At 36.2% G+C, this 25,795-nt stretch overlaps 1 protein-coding gene and 2 long non-coding RNA genes across 6 annotated transcripts in view; 1 reads left to right on the top strand and 2 right to left on the bottom strand.

The window, feature by feature from the left end:
- LOC126922972 (uncharacterized) overlaps positions 1–9,070 on the bottom strand; it is a 299,653-nt gene extending 290,583 nt beyond the window's left edge. The window contains exon 1 of the long non-coding RNA XR_007713011.1: positions 8,454–9,070. This is a non-coding gene — a long non-coding RNA (uncharacterized LOC126922972). The remainder of the gene's footprint in view (positions 1–8,453) is intronic.
- A 1,263-nt stretch (positions 9,071–10,333) lies between these two features.
- On the bottom strand, positions 10,334–18,338 carry LOC126923403 (uncharacterized). Of its 3 annotated transcripts, none has more exons than XR_007713143.1 (4): positions 18,081–18,338; positions 16,709–16,846; positions 16,286–16,608; positions 10,334–15,702 (listed from the first exon to the last, which is right to left on the bottom strand). It is a non-coding gene; the product is annotated as an uncharacterized LOC126923403 (long non-coding RNA). The 3 variants fall into 3 exon arrangements; XR_007713145.1 differs by lacking the exon at positions 18,081–18,338 and adding an exon at positions 17,404–18,046; XR_007713144.1 differs by lacking the exon at positions 18,081–18,338 and adding an exon at positions 17,008–17,150.
- Positions 18,339–18,468: 130 nt separating this feature from the next.
- The window catches only part of LOC126923394 (protein lozenge-like), a 37,657-nt gene continuing 30,330 nt past the window's right edge, over positions 18,469–25,795 (top strand). The window contains exons 1-2 of one of the 2 annotated variants that reach the window (XM_050736797.1): positions 18,469–19,510; positions 20,353–20,583. In XM_050736797.1, coding sequence (XP_050592754.1) covers positions 19,255–19,510; positions 20,353–20,583 — 487 coding nt within the window. In that variant the 5' untranslated portion in view covers positions 18,469–19,254. The remainder of the gene's footprint in view (positions 19,511–20,352; positions 20,584–25,795) is intronic. The other variant, XM_050736798.1, reaches the window with a different exon arrangement.

The following is a 25,795-nucleotide window of genomic DNA, read 5'->3' as shown; positions in this document are numbered from 1 at the left end:
AATCACAAAAGTATTCAGTCAATTATCCATTATATTAATAAATCTCAATTTTCAATAGGTTATATTTAATACTTATCATGTGCTTAAGACGACTTATACGTCTCTGTATACTACTTTCTTACTAAATATATGCTTGCGATAAATATCTTGCAGTTCCTATACGCATTTTCAGATTAATTTCAAATTTGATCGATATAATCGCGACAGCGTCTGCTGAAAATTAAACTTCGAAATGTTTTGCGTAGTATATACGATATATACATAAACATTTTCTAAGGTAAATTTCTCGATACTTGTACAAACATTTGATGAATATGTTATACATACCATACAGAATATTTCGAAATTTCATTAAGAATAATTTGACTCTTAATGTTAATTCTATTGTAGTTTTATTTTATAGTTCCTGTTCAGTATTCTTTTAGAATGACTTACTCCTTCAGAAAGATCGTTTCGGGAATTCGTTACTAGCAAACAGAAACTAACTCAACCTGTTCAATTCAACTCCCCAATAAAGAGAACATGACACTGCTTTAAAAAATGATAGAAAAAAATCCAAGCACGTCTCGATTAACTCACATCTTGAAAATTGGATATGAACAATGTACCATACGAAACATTCTGTTATACAACACTCGCGGACAAATGCCTGGTTCAACATCTCTAATTTACAACCCCACCTTTAACATGAACCAACGATTGCAGCTGATACTTCACCCTAGTGAAAAACATCGGTAAGGACGAATGAAAAGAGACGGCGGAGAAGTTGATTTCGAAAAGAAGCTGCGGAAAAAAGGAACGAGGAGGGTAAATCTGCGTAATTACCCTCGATTTCAAGACCGTTGCGAAATTCAGCGGTTCCGGCCAGCCTCTGCGTTCACCGAGAGAGAAAAAGATACCCGAAGATAGGATCTGAAAGCTGCTGAAAGCGCGCGATCGTATCGGTCGGTAATGCGATCCCCCAGCGACATAATGGCGCAAAACCTGGCTCCCATTGTTAGCCCTGGGGCTCAGCGACGCATTCCTTGGCCAGGATGTGCTCTCGATTTTCTCGGATATCGTATAATGTGGCTTATGCCCCCGGCGAAGGAAACAGAGGGAGGACAGGACAGGGAGATCCGGCGATTTAGTGTGCTCCTCTCTCCACAGAAAGGAAAAACTTCGCTCGCTAGTTGGAGTAGGTGTGTCCTCCAGCAAATCTATTATTGTTGGGGACACTGGAGTGTACTAAACCGGACGTGGATCTCTTTTTTTTTATCCTGGTACAATCTGTGTGATATGGTATGGGATGAAATTTCTGGCGAGAGGGTTGTGTAATATTAGTTTACTCGGAATATGAAGAATGACCATTATTAATGGGTTGCAACTGATGCAAATTGACGAATGTAGAATTATTTTATATGTCGGAATAAAAACTGATGAATTATTGTAATTAGGAAATAAGAATATTGAAACTGTGAAATATTGGTAGATTGAGTGTTCGAAATTAGTTACCAGTGTATTTGCTGGACCGGATAAAAGCCCTAGCGACATCGTAAAGTGGAACGAAAATTGCATAATTCAATGCAATTTCCATTGGTAGCGCATCGTTCAGAGATAAGATAATCAACTGCTATACCGACAGTAATTCTGACAGAAAACTGTTTGCAGGGAAGTAAAAGATTTCTCATTTCAGCTCTTTCCTATATTACCGATAGGATTACAAACATCATTGATGTACTGACTAAGAACAGGATACATGTAACATTAGATGGGATTCCGTGTCTTACGTTCTAAAATACGAACCTAAGCAAAAATCAGTGTCTTTTTTACGTCCTGTACTATTTATAACATCGCGACGCGACGATTGTAATTAGAAGTCCATTTGAACCGTATACTTAGAGCATCATATTTATTTAAACAAAACTTTAATTGGTACTCAATTAAATAAAATTGTGGTCATTGACGAGACGAGATTCCAATGACGACACTAAATAGAACGTTATATTTCAGGTTCTGAAATACCGACCTGGGAAACAATCAGATTGTTTCTTGCGCCATCTGAGATATGCTACAGCCGAGAATCGAATCAACCCACTCGATGACTGAAACTACAATCGCGATCGCAGCCAATCAGCTCGTATTATTTGTTATATAATTAATAATTGTATCACGTATAGTAATGCGATTAGTAATTATATATGAAATAATGACGATTACCCGGGTCTCACCGCGTGGAGGTTGCTGCGAGTGGAGACCCTCCCTATCCACGATCCCATCCACCCTTCCTTTTACGAAAACATTGATTAATGTTGCATTAAAAAGTTTAAGGAAATTCTTCTTTTGATGTGTGTTTGCAAAACATTCAAACCTTTGATCGTTGTGCAAAAGGAACATCAAAAGAAACGTTTAGAAAACCGACGCGAACAACTAAATCTGACAGTAAAAAATATAAAACTTAAATACTATTACTACTACTACTACTACTACTACTATTGCTATTACTACTATTACTAGATAGTACTTTATGCATGCATTTAACCCAAAACTAATCGCCAGCACTGAAAGCATTGAAAGCAGCTTAAAGGCATTGCAAGCAACTTGAAAGCATCCTACTTGCTAATTCTAAGAAAACCCCTACTTAATTGACAATTTAATTTAATCTGCCTAGTAAAAAGCCAAAGTTCTCATGAGTTCTAACTACACAAATATTTTAATATAATAAAGGGACTGGGAGTAGGGGTATTTTATGAAATGATTCCTTCAAAGTGTGTCGTATATTTGTATCTTGAAATACTCTGTTTCTGTAGATATTTCTGAAACAAACTTGAATTTAAATCAATTAAAATAAAATAAAAAATTTTGTATTAGCTCTACCTATGAGGGTCTAAACGGGTCTTTATATGTAGAAACCTTCCTACTACGAACCTAGAGATCTCTTTAAATCCTACTCATCAGAAATCTAGAGGTCCTTTAATTTATCCTAATTATCAGAATTCTCAACTGTTCTTCTACGAGTCCTAACTTGAAAAATTTAGAAGCCTATTTATAGGGATCCCATATAAAAGAAACCTATCTAAACAAAAATTTAAATGCAATAAAGGGAAGGAACGGGAAATTGTTTGGAGCATTGTATAGGATACATGATAAATTGTTCTTCAGTCGATCTCACGATGTATCCTGAAACAGAAACAAACCAAAAAAAAATTATTTCAATTTTATGAGATATATGTAATTAACTACCAATGATTAAACATTTCTTCATATTTGTTTCTTCTCTTTTAATACCTATTATTCCATATTTGGATCGTTTGCTCATATGTATCTCTCAATAGTGATCAAAATTCCATATATATAATTTACACTTTCCACAAGTAAATACATCTGGAACATACTTAATTATTGAATTAGTACTTTTAAAAAAAAGCTGAAAGACGGACACATTAGACTCAAGGAAATATCAAATCATCAAAACCTCAATATGAACTTAAAAATTTGAATTTAAATTTGAATTTAAAAAATTGAACAGATTGAATTGAAATACTAAGATGAAAAAAACGCGATTAAAGCCATATGATTTACTTCTAAACCATCAAATGACCTTTCATTTAATCAAGACAACAATAACGTTTTCACCAAACTAATCAATTCATATCAGTTGTTATGAAATAAGACTATAATAACAGACATTCACTGTTATTAATTTTAGAAAGATAAACTGGAGTTATATATGTCTTTTAAATAAGTTAATAATGCAATAGTGTACGGAAATGATATTCAAATATTTCAGTATATCTATTTCACTTTATATATAATAATATCATTCAAGAATAATAGTATTCCTCCGCAAAAATATTCATTATTATTAAGCAAACATATCTTAACAGTATTTTCAATCACAAACACTTTAGTAATAAAAGGAGCTGAAAAAGAAATGACTCTAAAAGCCAGAAGGGCCATCAAAGTATCCACTCAATACAATCCCCGGAAACAAACTGTGAGTGGAATATTCATTCTATTCCGCAAACTTTAATTTACTATATGTAATTATAAAATAGAAAATTCTCAAAATCAAATCGCGATAAGTGCTTCATCATATTTGCAATATTAACTAATTCACTATTCACTAATTCACTATATGAAGAAAAAGCTAGTTTAAATATTATGCTATACTAGTACAAACTGCAATATTATAAAGTTAATGAAACGTTAATAATTTTAAATCTAATCTTAAATGAAGGAAAAATTTTAAAGGACACAAGAAAACTAATATGTATTACTCTCTTGGAAATTCTGGAAATTCATAATCAAAATTGCAAAAGAAAATCGCGATATCATAATTCGCGACTCTAAAGCAAACACGATTATCATTTTATCGCAACTTTAATTCAAACCGTAATCATTCTCTCGTGACATTAATAAAAAAAATCGCGATTTGCCCAATGTAGTGCAAGGCTGACATATACCAGTGCAACCATTTAGGAGGTTACAGATGAATGATCACAATCGTACAACTCTTGTAGCTGTATCGAGTGATTCAGGTCTTCCACAAAAGCAGTCGAAGGGTTTTGGGTATTTTGTAAACGCAACTCTATTTAACAAAACGCGACCATTCATTATCGTAACGCTAAAAGGAAAAATAATTAGAAATCGCGATGGAATATTATCGCAACGCTAACTCTTAAAATGAATTCAGTAAAAATTATTATTTACTATATGAAAAGCTACTTCGCATGTTTTGGTATTGTAACTTACAATACTATACAATTAATTAAAAACTAATATTTTTATAATCTAATTTTAAACAATAGAAAAGGATAAATTCTGATACGTATAATTCTCTAGGAAGTTCTAAAAGTTCATAATAAAAATTGCAAAAGACAATCGCGATGTCGTAATTCGCAACTCTAAAACGGACGCGATTATCATTTTATCGCAACTTTAATTCAACCCGTAATTAATCTCTCGCGACACTAATAAGAAAAACCGCGATTTACCCAATGTGACGATGGCCCGACATATACATCGGCCAAAACGGAAAAAAAAAGAACTATTACTACTACTACTACTACAAATACTAAAAGCGAGCATAGTGACAAAGTAGTAACGAGAATGGCTTTCCATGCTCTGGATGATCCAGAGGATGGAGAGCCATTGGTAGTTGCCCTCTTGAACGGCAGTTTGCCGGGCCTCTTCGGCTCATAGCCTCTTCTTACTTCGGGCGCAATGCCCGCTGAAACTTAAATCTAGGCTCGAGTCTTTCTAATCGCAAAAATAAAAAATAATTTATAAAGGTAAAATAAAAAGATAAATCGCGGATGCTACTCCCAGCGCATATGGACGACCAACGATCATAGCGACCGCTGTCCGTTCGCATGTGCAAGCTCGAGCAATAAACGTTCGTTTCGGAACCCACTCGCGACCACGACCGCGATATTCGAAAAATCGATAGGCAAGGCTCAAGACAAATGGTATGCTCCATTCGTGATGCCAGCTTCACCGTCAATTTTTCAAATCAAATTTCCTGAAACAGGTTGGACACGCGAAAACGCGCCTACCCGACGAAAGACTGTGCCAACCTGCCCGGCCCTACCTACTTATAGTTAACATTCATACCAGAAAATATGCTACCTATCCTACCCGGAAACCTTTATTTAAAACTGAAAAAAATGGCAAAACAAGCATACCAACACATTCACTCCACGGTTCTCACACATAACCCGGGCGCAAAGGCCTACACTAGAGAGACGTCCCGGGACGCCTCCGACACCCGAGTTTGGCATACAACTTTCACACTCTAAAGTACGTACCATTTTCCTGAAATCGACTGACGATGGCTAGCGACCATTGCGTAAAAATATTCTATATATTTCAACTTTGATTATCCAAATATATTTAAATTTCAATATTAATTAAATACCCACAATCGTATATAATCATGTATATGTATATCATATAAAGAAATTATTTGACTAGAATAGATCGTTGTATTGTAATCAATGTAATTATCATTGCAGTTTAATACTGAGATTAGTATTATTACTATTTATAATCCACGATACTTATTTATTAACACTGTTATTTTCAATGATAATTGGATTCATATTTCCGAATCCATAACTGTTTCAACATTATAATAAATAGCAAAAACGACGCAATTCCACAGCCTAACCACATACACACACAGTGGAAAATACATCGTGCACGATTCGCTAACGCAACGTCAGTCGCTGAAAAAATTGTTAAGTTTATAGACTACTCATCATGCTCATTGCCTTCCTCCCACCCAAGAAGCACCTGGGCACGTGAATGAGATTCTGACAATGAACATGGAAGGGGTTAAACCTGAAAATCCTATGCTAAAAATATGATTAGCCTATCTATTATATTTTCTGTCTAACGGGCTAATATTCTTTGATTTTGCAATCTAGTTTCATTTCAAATTTTAATAATTCTATATTGTATTTTAATTTATTATTTTAATGAACAATTAAACTATTAAGCTAGAATGAAAGAAATTAATGAAGAATACAGATATTTATTAAATATAAACTAAGATTCAATGCAAGTAATATTAATATCAATGAATTACAATGGACTCTAAATGAACTGTATTATTCGAAATATCCTCAGGCGATATCTTTATCAAAACACATCTTTGAAAACACAAAGAAACGTTCAAAACTTGTTTTGATTCTGATATCAGCCTGCCGCGAAGTGTTTTCTTGCGCGTGAAATTTGATAACATCCGTCATGACGGGCAGACAAAGTTATACTTTAACATATACTTTCATATTTCATATTCCGAATTTTACTGAAATTATACTGTGTACTCAAATAATAAAACTGCTCCATACCATTGTAAAGCAAAAGATTAAAATAAATATCATTTATAGTCTTTATCAGCATTATAATAACTTTAATCATAATTGAATTTCCATATTAACGAAGTCTGAGGGCATCAGACTTCTTCACTACAAAATACTTTGATTTTATAAATAATTATAATGAATATATTATGAAATTTTCAATCATATGCATATATATACTAATTATATCTCATAATATAATATATTATTATATTATTGTCAAGATTATATTACTTAAACAAAATACTTTATATTGCAATATGTAAATATCATACTTATATATATTATATATATTATCATCAACATTTAAAAACGCGGTGTGCAAGAAAACCTATCCTGAACTAATAAACAAAATATAGACAAAAAATGTTACTACTCACGGGTATAAATACCCGCGGTCACTATGCTCGTCAAAAATTCTACGTATACAACCAATCACCCGTGTCGATTCGGACCTTTCATCCTTCGACATGATTGAATGACCGGAGGAATACAAATACATGCGACTCACGATTAGATGTGAAGAATATTGTCTTCGATGTTGTTCTGATCCAAGGGAGATCATCATCAAGTCATCATCAAATTGGAATCGTCGAATTCAATGGAAGAAAACTGTAACTAAGCATAGAATATTTTAATTTACTCGTAATAACGGTGTTAATTACTTTAAAAGTTTGAAATGATGAAAAACTAATTTTTACTAAATAAACATTTTTTTCTATTACTATTTAATTTAGGAATGAAAAATTTACAAGTTGTCAAATTATTAATCAAATTTTATTTTTTAATTAATAATAATTATCATAAAATATAAGAAATCGGCTTAAATAAAATACGAAATAGATAGTTACTTACATTTTTGGCTTTTGAAATACCACTAGGTATTTTCCAGGAAACAGGAAGAAGGGGAAGAAGTGGCATACCTTTAACAAAATATGAATTATTATTATTTATTTTGAGAAATACAGCGATGGTTGATTAAAAAATTTAACATAATAAAATATGAAACTCTATGAAGACTTAACTTTAATAGCAAAAGAGATTAAAATTCTAATAAACTATAATTAGAATAAAAGTCACAATTCTAATATAAAAATTTAAAACTAGATTTTTGTTTTTGATTAATAATAATTACAGCGAAATACAAGGAATAAAATTAATAAAATACAATGTGCAAAGATTCTTACATGTATAAATTTAAAACACCGCTACATTCTTCCAAAAGAAGGGGGAAAAAGATGAAAGTTGTGAAAAACCTGTAACAAAACATGTTAAATATTATAAGTTGTTCTTGAAAACGTACTTGTGATTGTTAGAAAACTTAAAACAATGAAAAATAAAATTCTATTCGAACGTGAAATTTTAATAATAAAAAGATTTGGAATTCTAATAAAGTTTCATTACTATATAAAAAATGGAACTTTAATACAATAATGACAGACTTAGAAATTGAGGCTCTACCAATTTCTGAACGATATCAAACATTTTTATTGTGTATTTCAATAGCAAAATTTTAAGATTTTAGTTCGATAAATAAATCAAAATGCAGTGTACGAAAAGCTTACATTCTTGAGCGCCAGGAAAGGCTTTATCCTCTTGCGAGACCTGCGACTCTACTACCGAAAACGAATGTTTAACAACAACAACAACAAAAAATAATAGACTATTCCGCGTCCGTTTAAGTCAAATGACAATCGGCGAACACACTGACTCTAATTTCGCGTCTGATTATTATAACTAAATCTAATGAAGATTGTTATGTACTAAGTCAATATTAAATGTGATTTAACGCAGCAAACACTGACTTTACCAACCGCATTGCGCGCGATCACAAAAATATTCTGAAAGAAAAACTTTATACGAGGTAAGGGATAGGGAATCGAGTGTTTGTTTACGAAAATACTGCTTTTTTAAAACTACGAATTAATTATGATTACAATAGGTAGAACCATATATCATATCAAGAGAACGAAAATATGCATAGAAATATCATACCAAGAATACGAAAGAGAATGTATCGTTAGTTTATTTAAAATATTTTTCAAAGTATTTTTTATTATTGTCAAATGTGTATATGTATGAATATTTTATGATAAGATTGATTTGTAAAAATTACCCGCCAAATTGAATGTCCGCCATTACAGCTTCAAATATTTTATGCATTACGTGACTTCCTTCTAATGCAACATGGTGTACTTTTTCTGACCGTTAAACGAAGCTGCGCAATACGAAAAAAACGCGATGCGCAGAACCTGTTCAAACCTGTCTGTGATAGCGTACTTTCTCGAATGTAATAGAAATTATTGAAAATGACGAAATTAATAGCCAATATTATATTACAGACAATTTACGAATAATGAAACAAAATGAAAAAGTTATTTGGTTTTTTTACTCAAATGAAACAAATCTATGTCAAATTTATGTTAAATAATCTTTTGAATTTCTTCGGAAACATAATTTAATATATTCGAAAGAAAAAAGTAATTTCCTTAATCTTGCATTTTTCATCTTGGTATTCTTAATAAACCGTAAATTTAGAATTTGTTATATTAGATATTAATTAAGTTAATATCACAAAATATTTATAATAAATGGAGTTAATCGCATAGTGAATAAATATTACCAATCACCTAACTAAAAAAAGGAAACAAACATATAAATACGTTTGCCTTCCTTAAAATAAATGAAATATTACCTCATTTCGACGAAAAGTTATTAAATTTATTGTTAATCACCATGGCGTCCTTTTGACTTTCATCCCGTCCTTTCGAATTTCGCAGCATCTCTCTAATACTTTCAAACTTCCTTCGGAATCAAATAATTGCAATCTGCACAAAAAAAGAACAAAATGTTAATACAAATGTATAAAAAGAGCAAATTATTTGAAAATGAAACAATGATCAAAGTCTAATTGTCTTCCGAAAACTCATTAGACGAGCTACCGGCAAATGGAGCAACCAAAAAAACGATAAAAAAGAGAAGATAACTAAATAATAGATTATAATAAAGTATTAAAGAAAAACGTACAATTAAGTGAAAATAACGATAACGTGAATATGAAGGTAAAAAATGTCTATAAATGTACCAAAGATATTTGTCACGAAGTGACACGAATAAATGTACGTCTAATCTCTCTGATTTTCCATGCTTAACTGACTCTCGTACCGCGATTTATCCTGCAAATTTCGAGTGGCAAGGAGTAGGGGAGGGGGGAGGTCGCTAGTTAGATGCGTATGCACGAATAGGATTCATCAAATTCCTGAAAAACCTATGCTCAAGTATATGTTTTCAACAATAAGCATATTATGTCTCAAAAGAAAAAAAAAGAAAATAATATATTAGATTGAACACTGAGATGCACGTAGAAACTGATTAGTGGATAGGAAGCTGAAGAAAGATAATTTTTAATTCAAAATAAAATAATATCTGGGCCGAAGGAACTGTGATTAACTTATATCTTATACATACATATGTATACAGAAGAGCCTATATATACATATTTATTATTTGTTTTATTTATATTTCATACATATAACAACTTTCATCAATTGTATGTATGTTAATTATACTTGCTGTTATTATTCATAATTGTTTGACGCTGCTCCCAGTTCCTTCCAATTTCCGATATGACAGCGCGTAAAATGATGTAACTTAATATTTTAGTTCGTACAGCTGCCACTAGGGCGATGTTGGTGTAGGACCGTATCATATTCTAACAGTACCTGGATTCTATTCGGATTTACGTGTATTTCGATATCCGTTTATAAAGAAATAATATGACACGTCATTAAATTGTGTTAACATATTATTGCTTTACTTCTAGTGGTTTTACCAATTTTGATATAAAAATATTAAGAAACTATCAGTTAGAGTTCTTGAATCATATATATGTATATATCACAAAACTACACTGGGTGTGGAATTTATTTGAAAGGCCTATTAACCATTATTAATAAGGACTTTCTGAATTTCGGACAATTTATATGTACAATTTACCCACAAAGCTACGCTTCTTATTATCGACGTAACTGATAAAAAACGAACCATCTATACCATCTGACACTATCATTGATCTCAACACGTCGATACGCAATAAATCGAAGCTCTTCGACAAAATAACAAGTCTAGATCAAATTTCAACCCTAATCTAATCAGTCTATATTAACAAATAATTGTAATTCTTACTTTAAACAGTATTAAAATACTACAAATATATGTAATCGTTTTAGAGAATATCAAAGAATATTCCAAATCGTCAATTCCTTCCTCATACCAAAGAAAAACTGTTTATGAACTCGAGATCTAGTTAATACATACTGATTGTACTTAATACGCATACGATTCAGTTCCAAGTCAAGTCAAATTCGTTTAATGCACTGTTCGATGTTCTTAATTTACGCTTTCCAATCCCTTCGTCGAAACGAGTGGTAAAGCTCATGCTTTAAAGCTCGTTTCCCCAAACAGGATGAAGCGCAGGGTATGTCTCACATCTGTATTGTTATCCTTTTGATGTCCTCCTCAAAGCTGGACCGCACCAGGCTTACACTGCCGTTCTGGTAAGCGCAGGGAGGCACAAACGATTTTCTACGGTCTAGTTCCATCATGTACTGTCTTCTACGATTAAATTACTATACTTCAGTATAACGTATTTGCATCTTCATTCATCAGCTATATTTCACTTTATTCTATTTTAAGTTTTTAAATTCTACTTGTTTCCACATCGTGAAGTTTAGAATGAGAATATCCAAATAGAAGAATAATAGTAGCATCCTATATTCTAGCGCATATATCCCGAGTTTTAATTTAAAACTCAGAAGTTTCTTACGGAGGTCTGAACAAATCTTAGATCCAACTTATTTCTATTCTGTGGAGCTTATAATAAAGATATCGAAATAAAAAAGTAATGGCATTCTTATTTGTAGCTCATCTTATGGTGTACTTTAAAGTTTCAGGAGAATTTTTAACATTTCTTTGAATTCAATTTTTTTCTATTTCCGAAATTTGAGATGTAGACATTTAAATTAAAAAATAATAGTGGTTTCTATTTTCTAGATAAGAGAAATGTTTAAAAAACATCCATATATGAGGAATTCAACAAAAAACTCTTGCAAGTTCGCTTTTCCAAAAGCAGAATGACTATAAGAAGAAATACATAAGATTCCTATTCAAACAAAGAATCTTTCGATACACTTTCTAAATCTTTATCAATACATCTATGATAATTTTTTGTAACGTTTGAAAGCGTATGAAATTGTCTATTAAAGTTTAACTTTATCTATAATTCTCTCAAATTCTGGATTTTGTCACTAGTATCAGCCTTTTCTCGCATAAAACAAATGAAAAATTTATATATATGATAAACGCAAAGAATATAAGAAGATGAGGTATAGCAGTCAATGAAAATATTTCTATATATTACAAAAAGTGTCCATAAGATAGATTCTACTTTTTAACAGGATAAAGCAAAATTGTTGATGAAAATTCGGCTCGAAGGTACTTTCCGTAAGGCCGTTGTATAGGATGGATGGTCGGAATACCAAACACAATTTACCGAAGACCGAGAATCAAGAGCCATCCCTGTATCCTCGGAATCTAGAATACAGTGGACACTAGAGAGAGGTAGTCGCACAGGGGGTTTATTAAGCTTATTAACGGACTATACAAGGGTGGATGTACATATCTACGTCGGTGGTCGTGGAAAGTATGGCTAGCCAGAAGGGGTGCAAGGGTGGGAGATAATAGTACGTACGTGTGTGTGCCCTATCCTCTCATTCGTTTCATACGACAGAAGTCGAGATTTCGGCTTGTCATACCTATAATTATCATTCCCCTTTGCGTTATTTCCTCTTCGTCTATTTAATTTCCACCTTCTCACTACCTTCCTCCAAATATCAAATTTAGTTCAATTTACGTTTAAATCGACTCACGAATTTGGACTAATTATACTGCAAAAGAGAATGTATGCCAGAAGAGTAACGATATTTAAAGCGGAAAATTCGAAAATTGACTGCTTAAATTTTCCATTGTAGGTACAATACATATATTCATTATTATAAGGATACAGATATCTTTACTTTACACGCTCCATACTCTTCTTAGAACTTTATGTGAAGTAATATGCAAGAGAATCACGAACACGATAACTTCGAAAAAGAACAGCTGTCGGTGGAATTAAAAATATTACGATAATGATAATCATGCAGTCATTTGCCTTCTAAATCGACCACCCTCTTTCATAGGCCTGTTATATTCTTTGACTGCATCCCCTTCCTATAATCGCGTGGCCACCCTAGCGAGTATTATTAGCTGCACGCTTTGCAATTGGATTAACGGAAGCGGAATTGCATCGACGGAAACGGAAACGGCATGAATTGTTCCACATAGTCACGAAGGCCTACCACTTTTGCTTGTTTCATCTAATCGAAATACTTGCCAGTACCATGAGACAATTATCGTCGGATCACGATAATATTAAACTTTATTAAATGCAACATTAACAGTATCTTCCTCCTCTTCATAAAGTTTGTAAAAACGATTATGTATTTCCAAACTTATCTGTTATTAGGTTTCTGTTCTTTGAAAAGAACGAAATCAATGTTTTTTTATTGAAATTGCTGTTGCCTAGTTTACAATATAATATCCAACATAATATTCATTGTTGTAAATTGTTACTAGAATATTCTTTCAATACTTCTACAATCTAATTCAAAGTATTTTTCTTGCGAAAAGGTTTTACAGAGATATAAACAAATTAATAACTTACTTAAGTGAAGCTGCGAAAGCTACCTCTGTTAATTTTGTTATCTCAACTCAATTTCTAACTCAAACAATCTAGAGCATCTAAGATATGTTTTATGATGAAACAGTTTATTCATAAAATTTCCAACGGCTGATAGTTTTTCAAGCAATGCTAATCGATTTTTTCTGAACTTTATATTTTAATCATTAAAATATGTATATATGTATACGTATTCAATTAGCTGGTATTTATGAGAATCTGTAAAATATAGTTGTAAATACACAAGTGAAATCAACCAATCTAGTAGAATTAAAGCTGAATTTATTAGATTCTCCAAATGAAAGATGCATCGAATAAAATATACCTACATGCCTAACACCTAGGAATAAAACAAACGATGGTACCTATTCAGACGATCCGAGAGTGCGTGAACGTAAGAACGAAGGGAGAACGGGTCGAAGGAGCTAAGGGTCGCAGATTTGGGTTTTACAGAAGAGAGGAAGAGAGGTCGTCTAATCGCGTCCCTAGTCCTGATTTAGGGCGGGATTTTAATTACGAAGGGTCAGTAAGTGCGGCTGTCCACTTGCCGTAAGTATTCCTCCCTTATTTATAGTTCATTAGCTCGGCTTTTACGCAAAAGGCAGATTAACTTACGTCCGGTTGTACGATCCCTTTTCTCAGACAAAATTTAAACCCGTAAAAAGATCTTTACACAATATTAATAAAATTCTCTTCGCTATCTTTCATAATAAAATTTAAAGTTTCTTATCCAGTTAACAAGATTCTGCCGAATTTAGGAAACCTCTGCTTACGATCTCTTTCTATCCATTTTCCATTGAAACAAAATTCCACAGTTAAAGGAAGCAGATTTTCGTGGACAAATCTTCGGAAGATTATTTGGACATGTACATGATTAATGAGTTCGAATATATCGCATTAAGAATTCTTCGATTACAAAAGTTATCAGGGGAAAGCCCTTTTCACGAGACACTATTTTCTGAGAATCGAGTTGTCGATAAGTGTGTCTTACGAAGCCCTTCCGGTGGCGCTGGCCACCGGTATCGTTTCCAAGCGACGTCGCCATCCTGATAAAAAGCGTAAAAAATGTTTCTGTTTTCCCTCCGCCCATTAATCTGTTATCTGGCTCACCTCATAACGAGCTTTACAATCCAACGTTACTTCGAAAATATCGCACAATTCCTATATTTCATTTCAAAAAATCGAATTAATCGCTAATTCATAGGATAAGTGACAATTGCTCTCTGTTACATATCTATAACCACACGATTTGTACAATTTTCTGTTAAAAGAAATGTACTAACTACAACACGATGCTACCAAAGAAAAGTTATTACAAGAGATCTTATCTTAATTGATCATTAATTCGCAAGACAAATAACAATGGTTAACTATTCTATATATTAAGCATTCCTAACCACGAATTGAATTACCACATTGTTTATACAGTTTCTTATTAAAGGAAGCAAACTATGCAATTAAAAGAAAAAGTCTCAACATACAGACTAGAAAAATCAAGTAAAAAAACAATGGGATTACATCATGGCCGAACAACCATAAACACACGTGACAACTGCGATAGATCTGGCCGGCGTCTTTCGCGTAAGTAATTGCGGTTTCACGACACGCAGACCCGATTTTTGCGGTAGATCGGTGTGAACCGACAAAACCGATCGGCGAGGTGTCCCTCGTCCGCGCTTCTCACTTTTAAAGACAGAGAGATAAGAAAACGCAGGTAAAATCGGCCACGGGTCGAAGCACCGTGCCACTTCCGAGGGGTTAATTACATTCTTGCGAGCCCCGCACGAACGAGTGAAACCGCATTTTGCTTCCTCGATTGCACTTTAGCAGACCACAGTGCAATAAACGGTAGCGTTGCGGGAACACGCCGACCGGAGACCTTTAAAGCGCCTTACACCATCTTTTCGCGTATGTATTCCGGGAAAATTCTTTCCGACTTCAACGAAGCTACGTATCAAGTAATATCGGTGCGTCGTCGGGCTGGATCGCTTGACTTCACCGGTTAACTTCAAAGGGTCAACGGTTATTTGATTACAGTTTACTCGAGTATTTTGTGGCAGTTCGGTGTTCTTGCAACTGGAAATTGAAAAGGATTGGTCAGATTATAGGATGTTGAAACGACATGGGAGAAATTTAAGTACTTCATTGAACTGTAAAAGCTGTATACAAGACACATAGATAGTAATTTGATAGCTGATTTTCTTTAGAAGATGTAATAGTAGAATCATAAAGAATTTTCAAAATATGTAAAAGTTATCAAACTATTACTATAATCTATTATGATACATTATTCTAGAACTACCATTGCTTTTTAAATTGGAGTACCTACCTACGGATGACGAATCTAAATTTCTAGACTTAAATTTACTAGAAACACTTTGAAGAATTTTCAAGATATACAAAGATCATCAAACTATTATCATGATTTTAAACAATTTAAGAGGACAACCAGTGATTTTCAAATCGAAGCAAGGAGGAATATCCGAAGAGAACTCGTCCAAACCAAAACCCTATCAATTATCATTACCAGATAACTTGTATGTCTAGTAATAATGTTTGGCGTCTGTGTAGAAGATAGATATCTGACCAAAGATACAATTCTACAAAGTTCCTGGTGGGTTGAATCTTGCAATGGATATCAGAGGTAACAGCTTCCTACCTTGGTAGAGTAGAGACAGGTGGGGGGTCACCGAACAAAGTTCAAAAGAGAGTAAAAGAGACGACGGGGGAGAAAAGGAGGAGGTTGAAGGTGGCGGTGGTACGAAGGAACAAAATCCCGAGGGTGGGGCAAACGATCCACGATGCGGGAGAGTCCCACCCCCACCTGCTCCCGCGATCACAGGCTCCGCCTCCAGAAAGCCGCGTGACGTCACACAGACACTTGTTACGCCTTGCTGATACACTGGGTTGCCACTTGGATCTTGTAACCTGGAGAAGTAACTCTTTTCAACCCCTATGAGCGACTTTTGTCCAAGTTTCAAGCTACAAAAATAAAGATTTTTTATTATTCCGTTCGTTTTCGTCACTTGGGATTTATACAACTCTACGATATATTGAAATACGTGTTAGAAATGCAACTCACTAACTTAGAAAAGCCACTTTTTTCCTATGATTAATTATCATCAGTTTTTAATGTATTCTCCAATTTATAAACATCAAAATATGTACTCTATTACTTCGTTTACTTTCGCCATTGAGGTTTTATAGGATTCTGTTTAATCTGGAAACATCAGAATAAAGGTTAGGTGGAAAGCAAGCCACGATGAAAAACATTTGAATTTCCCTCGCTTCCCAGAAAATTGCATAACTTTCCTGATAGTGCATGCGGATATTATCCTGTTATATACTAGGAATTATTAGAATCCCCGACTATTTGATTACCAATTATTTCAGAAAAGGAACGTTTAAAGCCATTCAGCAAGATTATGAAATCGCGGGTGTTGAAAGCTTGGCCCGCTTTGAAAAAGAACACGATAACACACGGAGTTTTGATGATACTTCCTCCTTATCGGTGTTACAACTAGCCAAAAGATTATGTAGAGAAGTGACTAATTAGCATGAATTAGTTCGACCACGTCAAATATTACATCAACGACATCTATATATTTTAAATATATTGGTACTACGTGATTGGTCGAATTGGTCGATCAGTTGCAAAATCGGGCACACTAGCATATGCAAATATATTTATAAATGGATACAATTATAGATAGCAACTACGATGACACATGGGATTTTCCGTAAATTCGCTGTAGCCATGAAACAGGTTGGATTTACCTTTCACGATATCGAAATGACCTTCAATGTATCTTTTTCTCCTATACAGCTGATTAATATATTGTATCTCTGGATTTTTACACATACTGAGGTACCTAAAAGTGAGCGAAGGGATACTGTTTCCAATTCTTTATGATTCAATTTTACTTCAAACTAACCTAATTACTGCATTGTTAAACTGAATGTGGATACCGTAGAGTATGCTTAATAGCATACTACTAAGTAATGCTTAATATTCTATGATCATACCTAAAAGGTTTATGCGAAAGGTTAAAGAAAACAAATGATCACTTTGTAACGCCACCTTAACGTGCACTTTACGATTTAACTTCATTTCGAGCTAACCTAAAGCTCACAGTGATAACATTTACTATGTAATATTCAGCACTCCTTTATATTAAATGATTTCTGTAATTTTTCTCTCAAAGCCACTTACTTGTGCTGACTAAATTGTACCAACGCCACTAACGCTTTCGAGAATCGCAAGCAGTTCCTATCGAACAGCCTATAGATCGAAATGCTATTTCCTTAGTGCGTGGCGCCACTTAACCTAATTTGCACGCCCTTATTCAATTTGATTAAATATACAAAATTAAATACACATACTACGTTCAGCAATTACATTGAATAACTTTATGTGTACATATATTAAAAAGTGATGGTGTTTTTAAATTTACCTTGGAATATACCATTATTCATGTCATCTTACAACGAGAGAAAGTAAATCATTTGTTCCTAGAGAATCGAGCACATTAAGCATATTAAGATACTGAGTACATTAAAACTATTTGATCAATCGATCACTAATTGATTTGATCATTCGCTATGACTAACACAATTTCCCAATAGTCGAACAATGCAACATATTCGCCGAAAACTGGCGAAAAACTCTTCGCGTGAGAGAATAGACTGCGTATAAATAAGCCGAGAAATATGAAAACGCGAACACTGGCCAGAAAACGAGTGCACTCGATCAGAGGGCGGGCGATCTAACAGTGGGGATATGGAAGAGAGGAGGCGCGGCGGGAGGATGATGTCGACGGTGGGGAGCTTTGGAATTGCAAGGCTTAGGCCGTCCCGGGCCGCTTACGCGGAACACGCGGCTGAAGCCGCGCCGCCGGCATTACGTCGCGCACCGTCGACCGCGACTGACGTTCCTGTAATTGTGTTTCATTTGCAACCTCTATTTCGATGTACTGTGTTTTCTCGAATCTACAAACGAGCCTCGTCAACAATCGTGTCTGCGCACAGTATCGAATCTTTCTCGCGAAACAAAAGTGAAAGCTTCTCATTTAAGCTGTCATTAGACCAACTGGTGTCAGAGGTTCGGAAACCTCGGCGTACCTCGCGTCCAGCAACCTGTAGGAGCCTCCAATCCGGGTAAAAACGTGTTACGTCATCAATAAGTGATCGTATAGTTTAATAATAAATCCTTGATAGATCGTGCATCGATCTCTGTAGTGACACCTCGCGGACTAAAAGTGCAATAGAGGGGAGAAACAGTTTCTGATTGGAGGTGTTACGTTGTTATTCGATAAATATTGTCATGGCGTTGGCGGGAAACGAGTAAGTTTAAGAGCTGTCGTTATGGAACTCGGAGAAATTTCGAGAACGCCGACAATACTTCGTACGTGTTATAAGATACGATGAATGTGTCGGTAAGTATCCTGGATATCCATCGTGTGGACCAGAAGCGGAGAAGCAGCTGCTGGAGGAGGAGTTACTGGTAGCAGCCAGGAAGTAGATAGCAGGCTCCGGTGGAGTGTATAGATCGAGGAGGCAAGTGAAGTCACGACGTCTTGCCCGGAGGGTGCGTGCTTGGGCGACGAGGGGCGGCTACTGGCCGATGGGATGCATCTACCGGTGGGTTCCGTGGGCTGCGGGGAGAATTACGCCACCGTTGGATCCCACGAAGGCGCCGGCCCGTGCGGCCCCTCACTGGCGCCTCTCCAGGGGGTGAACACCAGGTACCAGCAGGCCGACGACGCCGACGCCGGGGGAGGAGGTGGCGAGATGAGCGAGGGTGCCGCCGTCGGCGAGCTGTGGTGGACCGAGAGACTCGTCGGCGAGGCACAGGCTGAACACCCTGGCGAATTAGTTCGAACAGGTTCGTAATATTTCTAACATTGAAATTAGTCTGTCTTTAATCGTTTATAGAAACTTTGTAAATTTATTACGGTATATCTCTAGTGACTCAAGTAATTTGTTTGTGAGGATATATGGATGGATATGAATATTCATATTGTTTGTAAACTAGGATTACTAGGTTAGTAAAATTGTCTGGTTCGTTTGTATAGATTTACATTAATTTGCAATGTGTTTTTGAAGATTTAAATGATTTGTTTGTAAAGTATATGGATAAAGGTTTCTGTTGTTCCTTTCTTTCTGCACTTTCGAGTCCTTTGCGGTACAAGTTTTATAGTTTACTCGGTGAAAGTTCTAATCTTAATATGGCTTCCAAGAAACGATCATTGATTGGTTAAAAAGTTTGACGTTGTCTTCTATTCGAAGGAGCGGGAAAACAGTACACGTAACGGAAATTTTATTGCGAAACTTTTCGTTGAATTTTCGGGCACGGATAGTTTTATTGCAAAATTTTCTATATGCAGTTGGTGAAATATCAGGTTAGTAAAAAATTATAATGTTTCTATGTAGATTCTTAGTCATATTAATCATATTTTAGAAGAAGACAAGAATAATGTTTGTACAAGTATACAGTTAAATATGGCGACCGAGAATAGAGTTAGATAAATTATATTTAAGAACGTAAAAATCTTTATATAATTGTAAAATATCATTTTTTCCAAATATTAATTTAGAATATTTATTAAAAATGTACATAAAGTAATACTTCTTACAAAAATTTAATTGCATCCGAAGGAACAGAACCAATTCTATTCCGCCTGTTTCTACAGCAAGGACACTAATTGCTTTTATAATTTTTTGCAGGATCACCGTATTTTCTATGTAGTCAACTGCCAACTCACTGGCGGTCCAACAAGACGCTTCCGGTGGCGTTCAAAGTTGTCGCCCTGGGCGAAGTCGTCGATGGAACTCTAGTGACAGTGCGAGCGGGTAACGATGAGAACTGTTGCGCCGAACTAAGGAATTCCACTACCTTGATGAAGAACCAAGTCGCCAAGTTCAATGACTTGAGGTTCGTCGGGAGAAGCGGCAGGGGTGAGTCTCTTAAACAATTTTCTTGGTTCTCATCCTTTTTTTCAAATACATACATGAGACATAACCTAACCTTTATCACGCCATTAGATTTCATAGTGACATAAAAATGAAATTAATATCTCATATCTCTAAATGTAAACTGCTGATATTATAATGTTATACCTGAAATATCTAAACTAAAATCTTATATGTGTAAATGTAAACATTTTTTAAGATTCTACGTTAAAAAACACAATGGTTAGATTTGAAGATATAGATCAATGATTGAAGATAAATGATCAAAGCTCGAAGCAACTGATTAAACGAGCCAATAGAGAGAGTTAGTTTTGAGGTTTCGAGTGTCATCGTCAGTGGCAGTTTGCTTTGTAAGTCGTTGAAAAAGCAGCCAGTAAATTATCTGCACGAGAGAGGCATGTACCGTGATTTCGAACCCCCTAAAAGCACGGTTATTGTAATCATCATCGTCATCAACTGGCCTCAACCCCGCTTGACTCGTCTCTCGCTTTTAAACCCTCCGCATCCGCGAGTTCCCTCGCATCCCGCTGCCCCCAGAGTCATTACTCGATGTCCGCCGGTAGCCCCGACCTAGCATCCGAAACAACTGGCCGTTAATCAGAAATCATCGTCCGTCGGCCAGAGAGAAAGAGGCTAAGTCTCGAAAATCAAGCAAATCCGATCAATGTTTCTACCTTGTTTCTGTAAAACACAAATATCAATTTCTTTATTTTTTAGTTTTAAGTTTATTTATATTACTAATTTACATTACGCTTAGTTTCTGTAGTTAATATGCTTCAAAAGTTAATCGCAAATCTTTCTGAAACGGATGTATGGGTTTATGATGCAAAAGTTTCTATTTCAAAAGCAATATTAAGAAAGATTGTAATTAATATTATACAGTTATATGGCAATATTTATTTGCCGTACTGTTTTCTTTTACTTGTCAGACCTTTACACCTAACATTACTTCAGATTCCTTTAAGTATCGTTTTTGTACAAAATGAAAAACCTACCCGGAAACTTTTGCACATAACTTTAGATATCTAATGTATTTTCTAATCATATAGCAGATTTATTATAAAATTTTTGTATACATATTTCGTAAGCATAAAGAGCATTCCTTAAGAAGCGTTACAGTATCAACCGAAGCGTTGTTAACATTAAAAAAGTAAAACTAAAGCTTTCGATGCAATCTACTCGGTTAATAATTTTATCTTCGGATCTCTTTTCTGAAAAGCGCCTCGATTAAGACAGACAGAAACGAATAGTCTGAGAGTTAATTAGAAATGTTAAATATCTTCTTCACCGTTTGCCCTTTACGTTAGTTAATTCGCTGTTCGGAAAACCGCAGTTGTTAAACTGCTTTAAAAGGTATAGATTAAGCTTCAATGCGGAAATTAAATCGTGTCAGCCGCGAACAAAGTTACACGTATCACGGGAACCGAGCTTTTAATAAATGATTGTCGAACGAATTGATCGTCCGGTAGCTTTTTAAATAATCCGTTTTTACGCCGATTAAGTCGCAGATTTCAGGGACGCGCGTGTACGTAGATCGAGCGACGATTATCTACGGGCCAGCAGGTAAACTCATCGGGTTCTACAAATGCATTTTGCACCCCACGCACCGTACGATGCATTTATGAATTAACGAGCCGGACTGCTCGCGCTCGAGCTGTACGCCCGTCGATAGCATCATCTATGTTTCATTCGATTTCATCATGAAGTGCAGGGTCAGCGAGGTTCCATCCACCTCCTGACACCGGACACGCTATCCCCGAAATCAATTAGCGAAAGGGACACGTCCCTCGCCGGAATCCTTCGATCCCTTTGTCTAGTTTTTGGTATTTTTTTTTTCACTATCTCTCCTCGATAATCCGTAATACTCAATTTCGACGATTGACCAAACCACCCTCGTACCGGCCGCGACCGGCCAGTCTACCTACCCTCCTATCATCGAGGTTTTGTTTCCGCGACTTATTAATTTGATTGAATCCTACCGCACCGCTCCGATCTCCCCTCTCGATATTGCCGATTCGTCCAAGAAATTCGACGGAAAATTCGGAAGCGTCGAGCTTGAAATTTTCTCGTACATGAATATTAAGAATTCATCAAACCGAACCAAACGTGACCACCGTGGTCTGGTCAGACTAGATCGACTAATAATATATTCTAACAACAAAACGAGGTAACTACAACAAATCTTATCTAAAAGAAACATGAAATATACAAGATTAACGTTGTTGAAAGAGTTAAAGGAAGCAAGAGACTAGTAAGATGTTCGCAATTATCACCTTCCGTGAAGGCACGATATTTCTTCAGCGGATCGTAAACGAAAAGAAAGAGAGGTGGCTGGTAACGCCGGATCAAAGAGAGGGGCTACAGAGGTTGAAACAGGCGTTCCATCATCGTCGGGACCGAGGCAGCCCCGTGCCTATAATTAGTAATATACCGCAGTCTATATCGACACGGCTGAAATTACCACCGATAGTAATTATTTGACAATTGCAGAGACATCCTGTTGCGAGACTCGGGACCTTCGTCCCCGTTCCACCGAACCCTTCGCTTTTCCATCCCAGCTCCTGGCTCTCCCACTTGGAGAGAGAGTGGCTACCTAGCCCTACGCGAGAGAGACCTCGTCCCTCTGCTCTCCCTTCCTCCTCCCTCCACCTCGGTGCCACGAGTATTAACGGACGGTTTCGAGTGGTTTCGGATGGTTGTGTGGGCGGTTTGGGATGGCGTTCATCTCATCCTCGGCACCGTTGGAAACGCACCGACACATCGAAGCGAGCCGGAGTCGCGCTGGATAACCGGCGATGTGGTGCACGTTATATAGGTGGCACATACGCGTGGCCCGGTTTTGTCTGTCGGTCTGTCCGTCCGTCGTTCGCGAATGCACAGCCTGGGTGTCCTGTCTCTGCAGATGACCGTTCCCATCATCGAGTATTAACCGCAGGTCCGGCCATCGGTGGGGGAAATCGGCCGTGCGGCATTATTAGCCCCAAATGCGATGGACTCGGACGATGGAGGGAAAGGGGCATTCGGGTGTCGTGCGCGGATTCCCTTCCTATCATCGCTTACGATATCGCTTCGGTCAGCTTCCGATACTTTTCACGCTTTTTTTTCACCCTTTTATGTTCAACCCTCTTTTACTTTCTTATAATGACATCCTTTTGCAACCATCTGGATTCTGTAAATTATACATTGAAATTAAATGGCGTTCTTCGAGCGCAAGGCGTATCCTTGAATACAAAATCGTAGGAACGTCGAAACTTTCTGTAGCGTCCAGCATAACAGCGAGCGCTTTACTGTCTAGACAAAGTTGCTACATTTACAACCGTCGAAAAAATTGTATTTCCTGTCCGATCCATCAACGACGAACGTTGTCATGCAGGCCGCGGTAAGAGCGAAAAGACAGACGTAACGGCGCGCGAATGCGATCGATGCGGCTAATCGATTTTAAAGCGAAAGCCAGAAAGAGGAACCGCGACACGCGCGATTTTTGGTGTTCTGAAACGAGCCACTTTGCGCTGGACCGAAACGATGACGATAACAAGGATGCAATGACGGGCGCGAGAGCGACAGCATCGCGGGCTCAGGGGCTGCAATGGGGGCAAAAGGGGTGGAGGGTGAGCGGCTGCACGCGGGGGAGAGGGCATGCTATAACTAGGATATAACGCCGTGCCTCTCTGCAGTCAGTTGCAGCTCCCGGGGGTGGCGGGGTTGGGGGTGTTTGATGCCGGTTATCATGTTGACAGACACAGCGAGGTGGACCAGGGTGCACCAAGGGGAGACAATTACAAATCGTTGACGTTTACGCCAACACAAACGACTATATGTCCGCGACACGTTAGATATCCTCTCTTTAACGCAAACGAAGGGCCTTCTTCGTATATTCTCGGGTGTTTGTCGAATTTCATGCCCCAGATTTTCTTCCAGTTCCATTTAGATGTCGATGGTTTGGTAGATCGCAGAATTCTTTTCTTGAAACCTCGAATTTCTACGGAAAGAAAACATTGATGTTAAGTCATGTTCTTAATTCTTTTACGGGAGAGTAGGTCTAAATTTCAATACGTTGTATGTCGATCCATCGCATGTCTTAAAAATTATCTCCTTACTTTTCATCAATATCAAAAGATTGAAAGATATCAACAGTCACGGGTACCTTTGATCATGACAGCCGTGTCTCATTCCAGTATCAATGAAATTTCCAAATGTTTTATATAACATATATCATTATATAACATATTTTATATATATGTTATATATATAACATATATATAACATCCAAATATTTTATATACATGATATTACACGTGAACATTGGCTGTATTAATTGTTTAAATACGTTCGCGAGCCACTGTTTATCGTATTAAAATTTATATTTTTAGTGATAAAAGTAACATTAAAATCGGAAAATCAACCAATAATGGGCTTCTTCTCTTATCACCTTTATTTTTTATCCCAGACTGAATGAATTGCAACAAGACAATCAACACCTCCATCCTATAAAGGCAATCTATTTTTAAGTGGACCGTGCCGACACAAAGTAACTCGAGAAGAACCACGGCTATAATCCAGTTGACTTTAGCATCCGAAAGAGACAAGGGGTTGTTTCGTTGGAACAGGCAGCGAATTACCAAATGCATATTAGCGTGCGATGGGCCGTTTAAGAAAGTGTAGTCAATCTCTGCGACGGACGTTTATGGAGAGGGAATTAATATACCGGACCTTCAACTTCGAGACCTTCGTCGGTGATATATGCACACCGGTGCTCCACCCCCGGAACGTCCTTTTCTCTCCCGTTTTAGAGTCTGCGCGCTCTAAGAAACTCGCGGTCTCTCGAAACCTAATGGACGTGGATGTAATTGCGGTACGAAATCGTAAAGTATTTAGATCGAGATTCGCTCGTGGCACCACTGACCACAGAATATAGGTCTGTCGCGAATTTGTTTGCAACTCGATAGGTAATAAATTCCTCTTCTAACTAGAAATGTTATTACTTCTTATTACAGAATGTATATTATACAAAATTTAATTCGTTAGAATATGAGAAATATTATTCGAACGTTTCAGTAAATTTACATTTCGATCGATAATAAATTGTTCTTCTAACCAGGCATCTTTTATAGAATATAAAAGGATTCATTCAATATCTTCTTATCTATAAGATTTCTTTAACTGTGAAATTCGGTTGGTGATAGATTTCTCTTCTAGA

Source organism: Bombus affinis, chromosome 13 (assembly GCF_024516045.1).
Source record: "Bombus affinis isolate iyBomAffi1 chromosome 13, iyBomAffi1.2, whole genome shotgun sequence".
Taxonomy (NCBI): domain Eukaryota; kingdom Metazoa; phylum Arthropoda; class Insecta; order Hymenoptera; family Apidae; genus Bombus; species Bombus affinis.
This window is presented reverse-complemented; position numbering and strand designations above follow the sequence as displayed.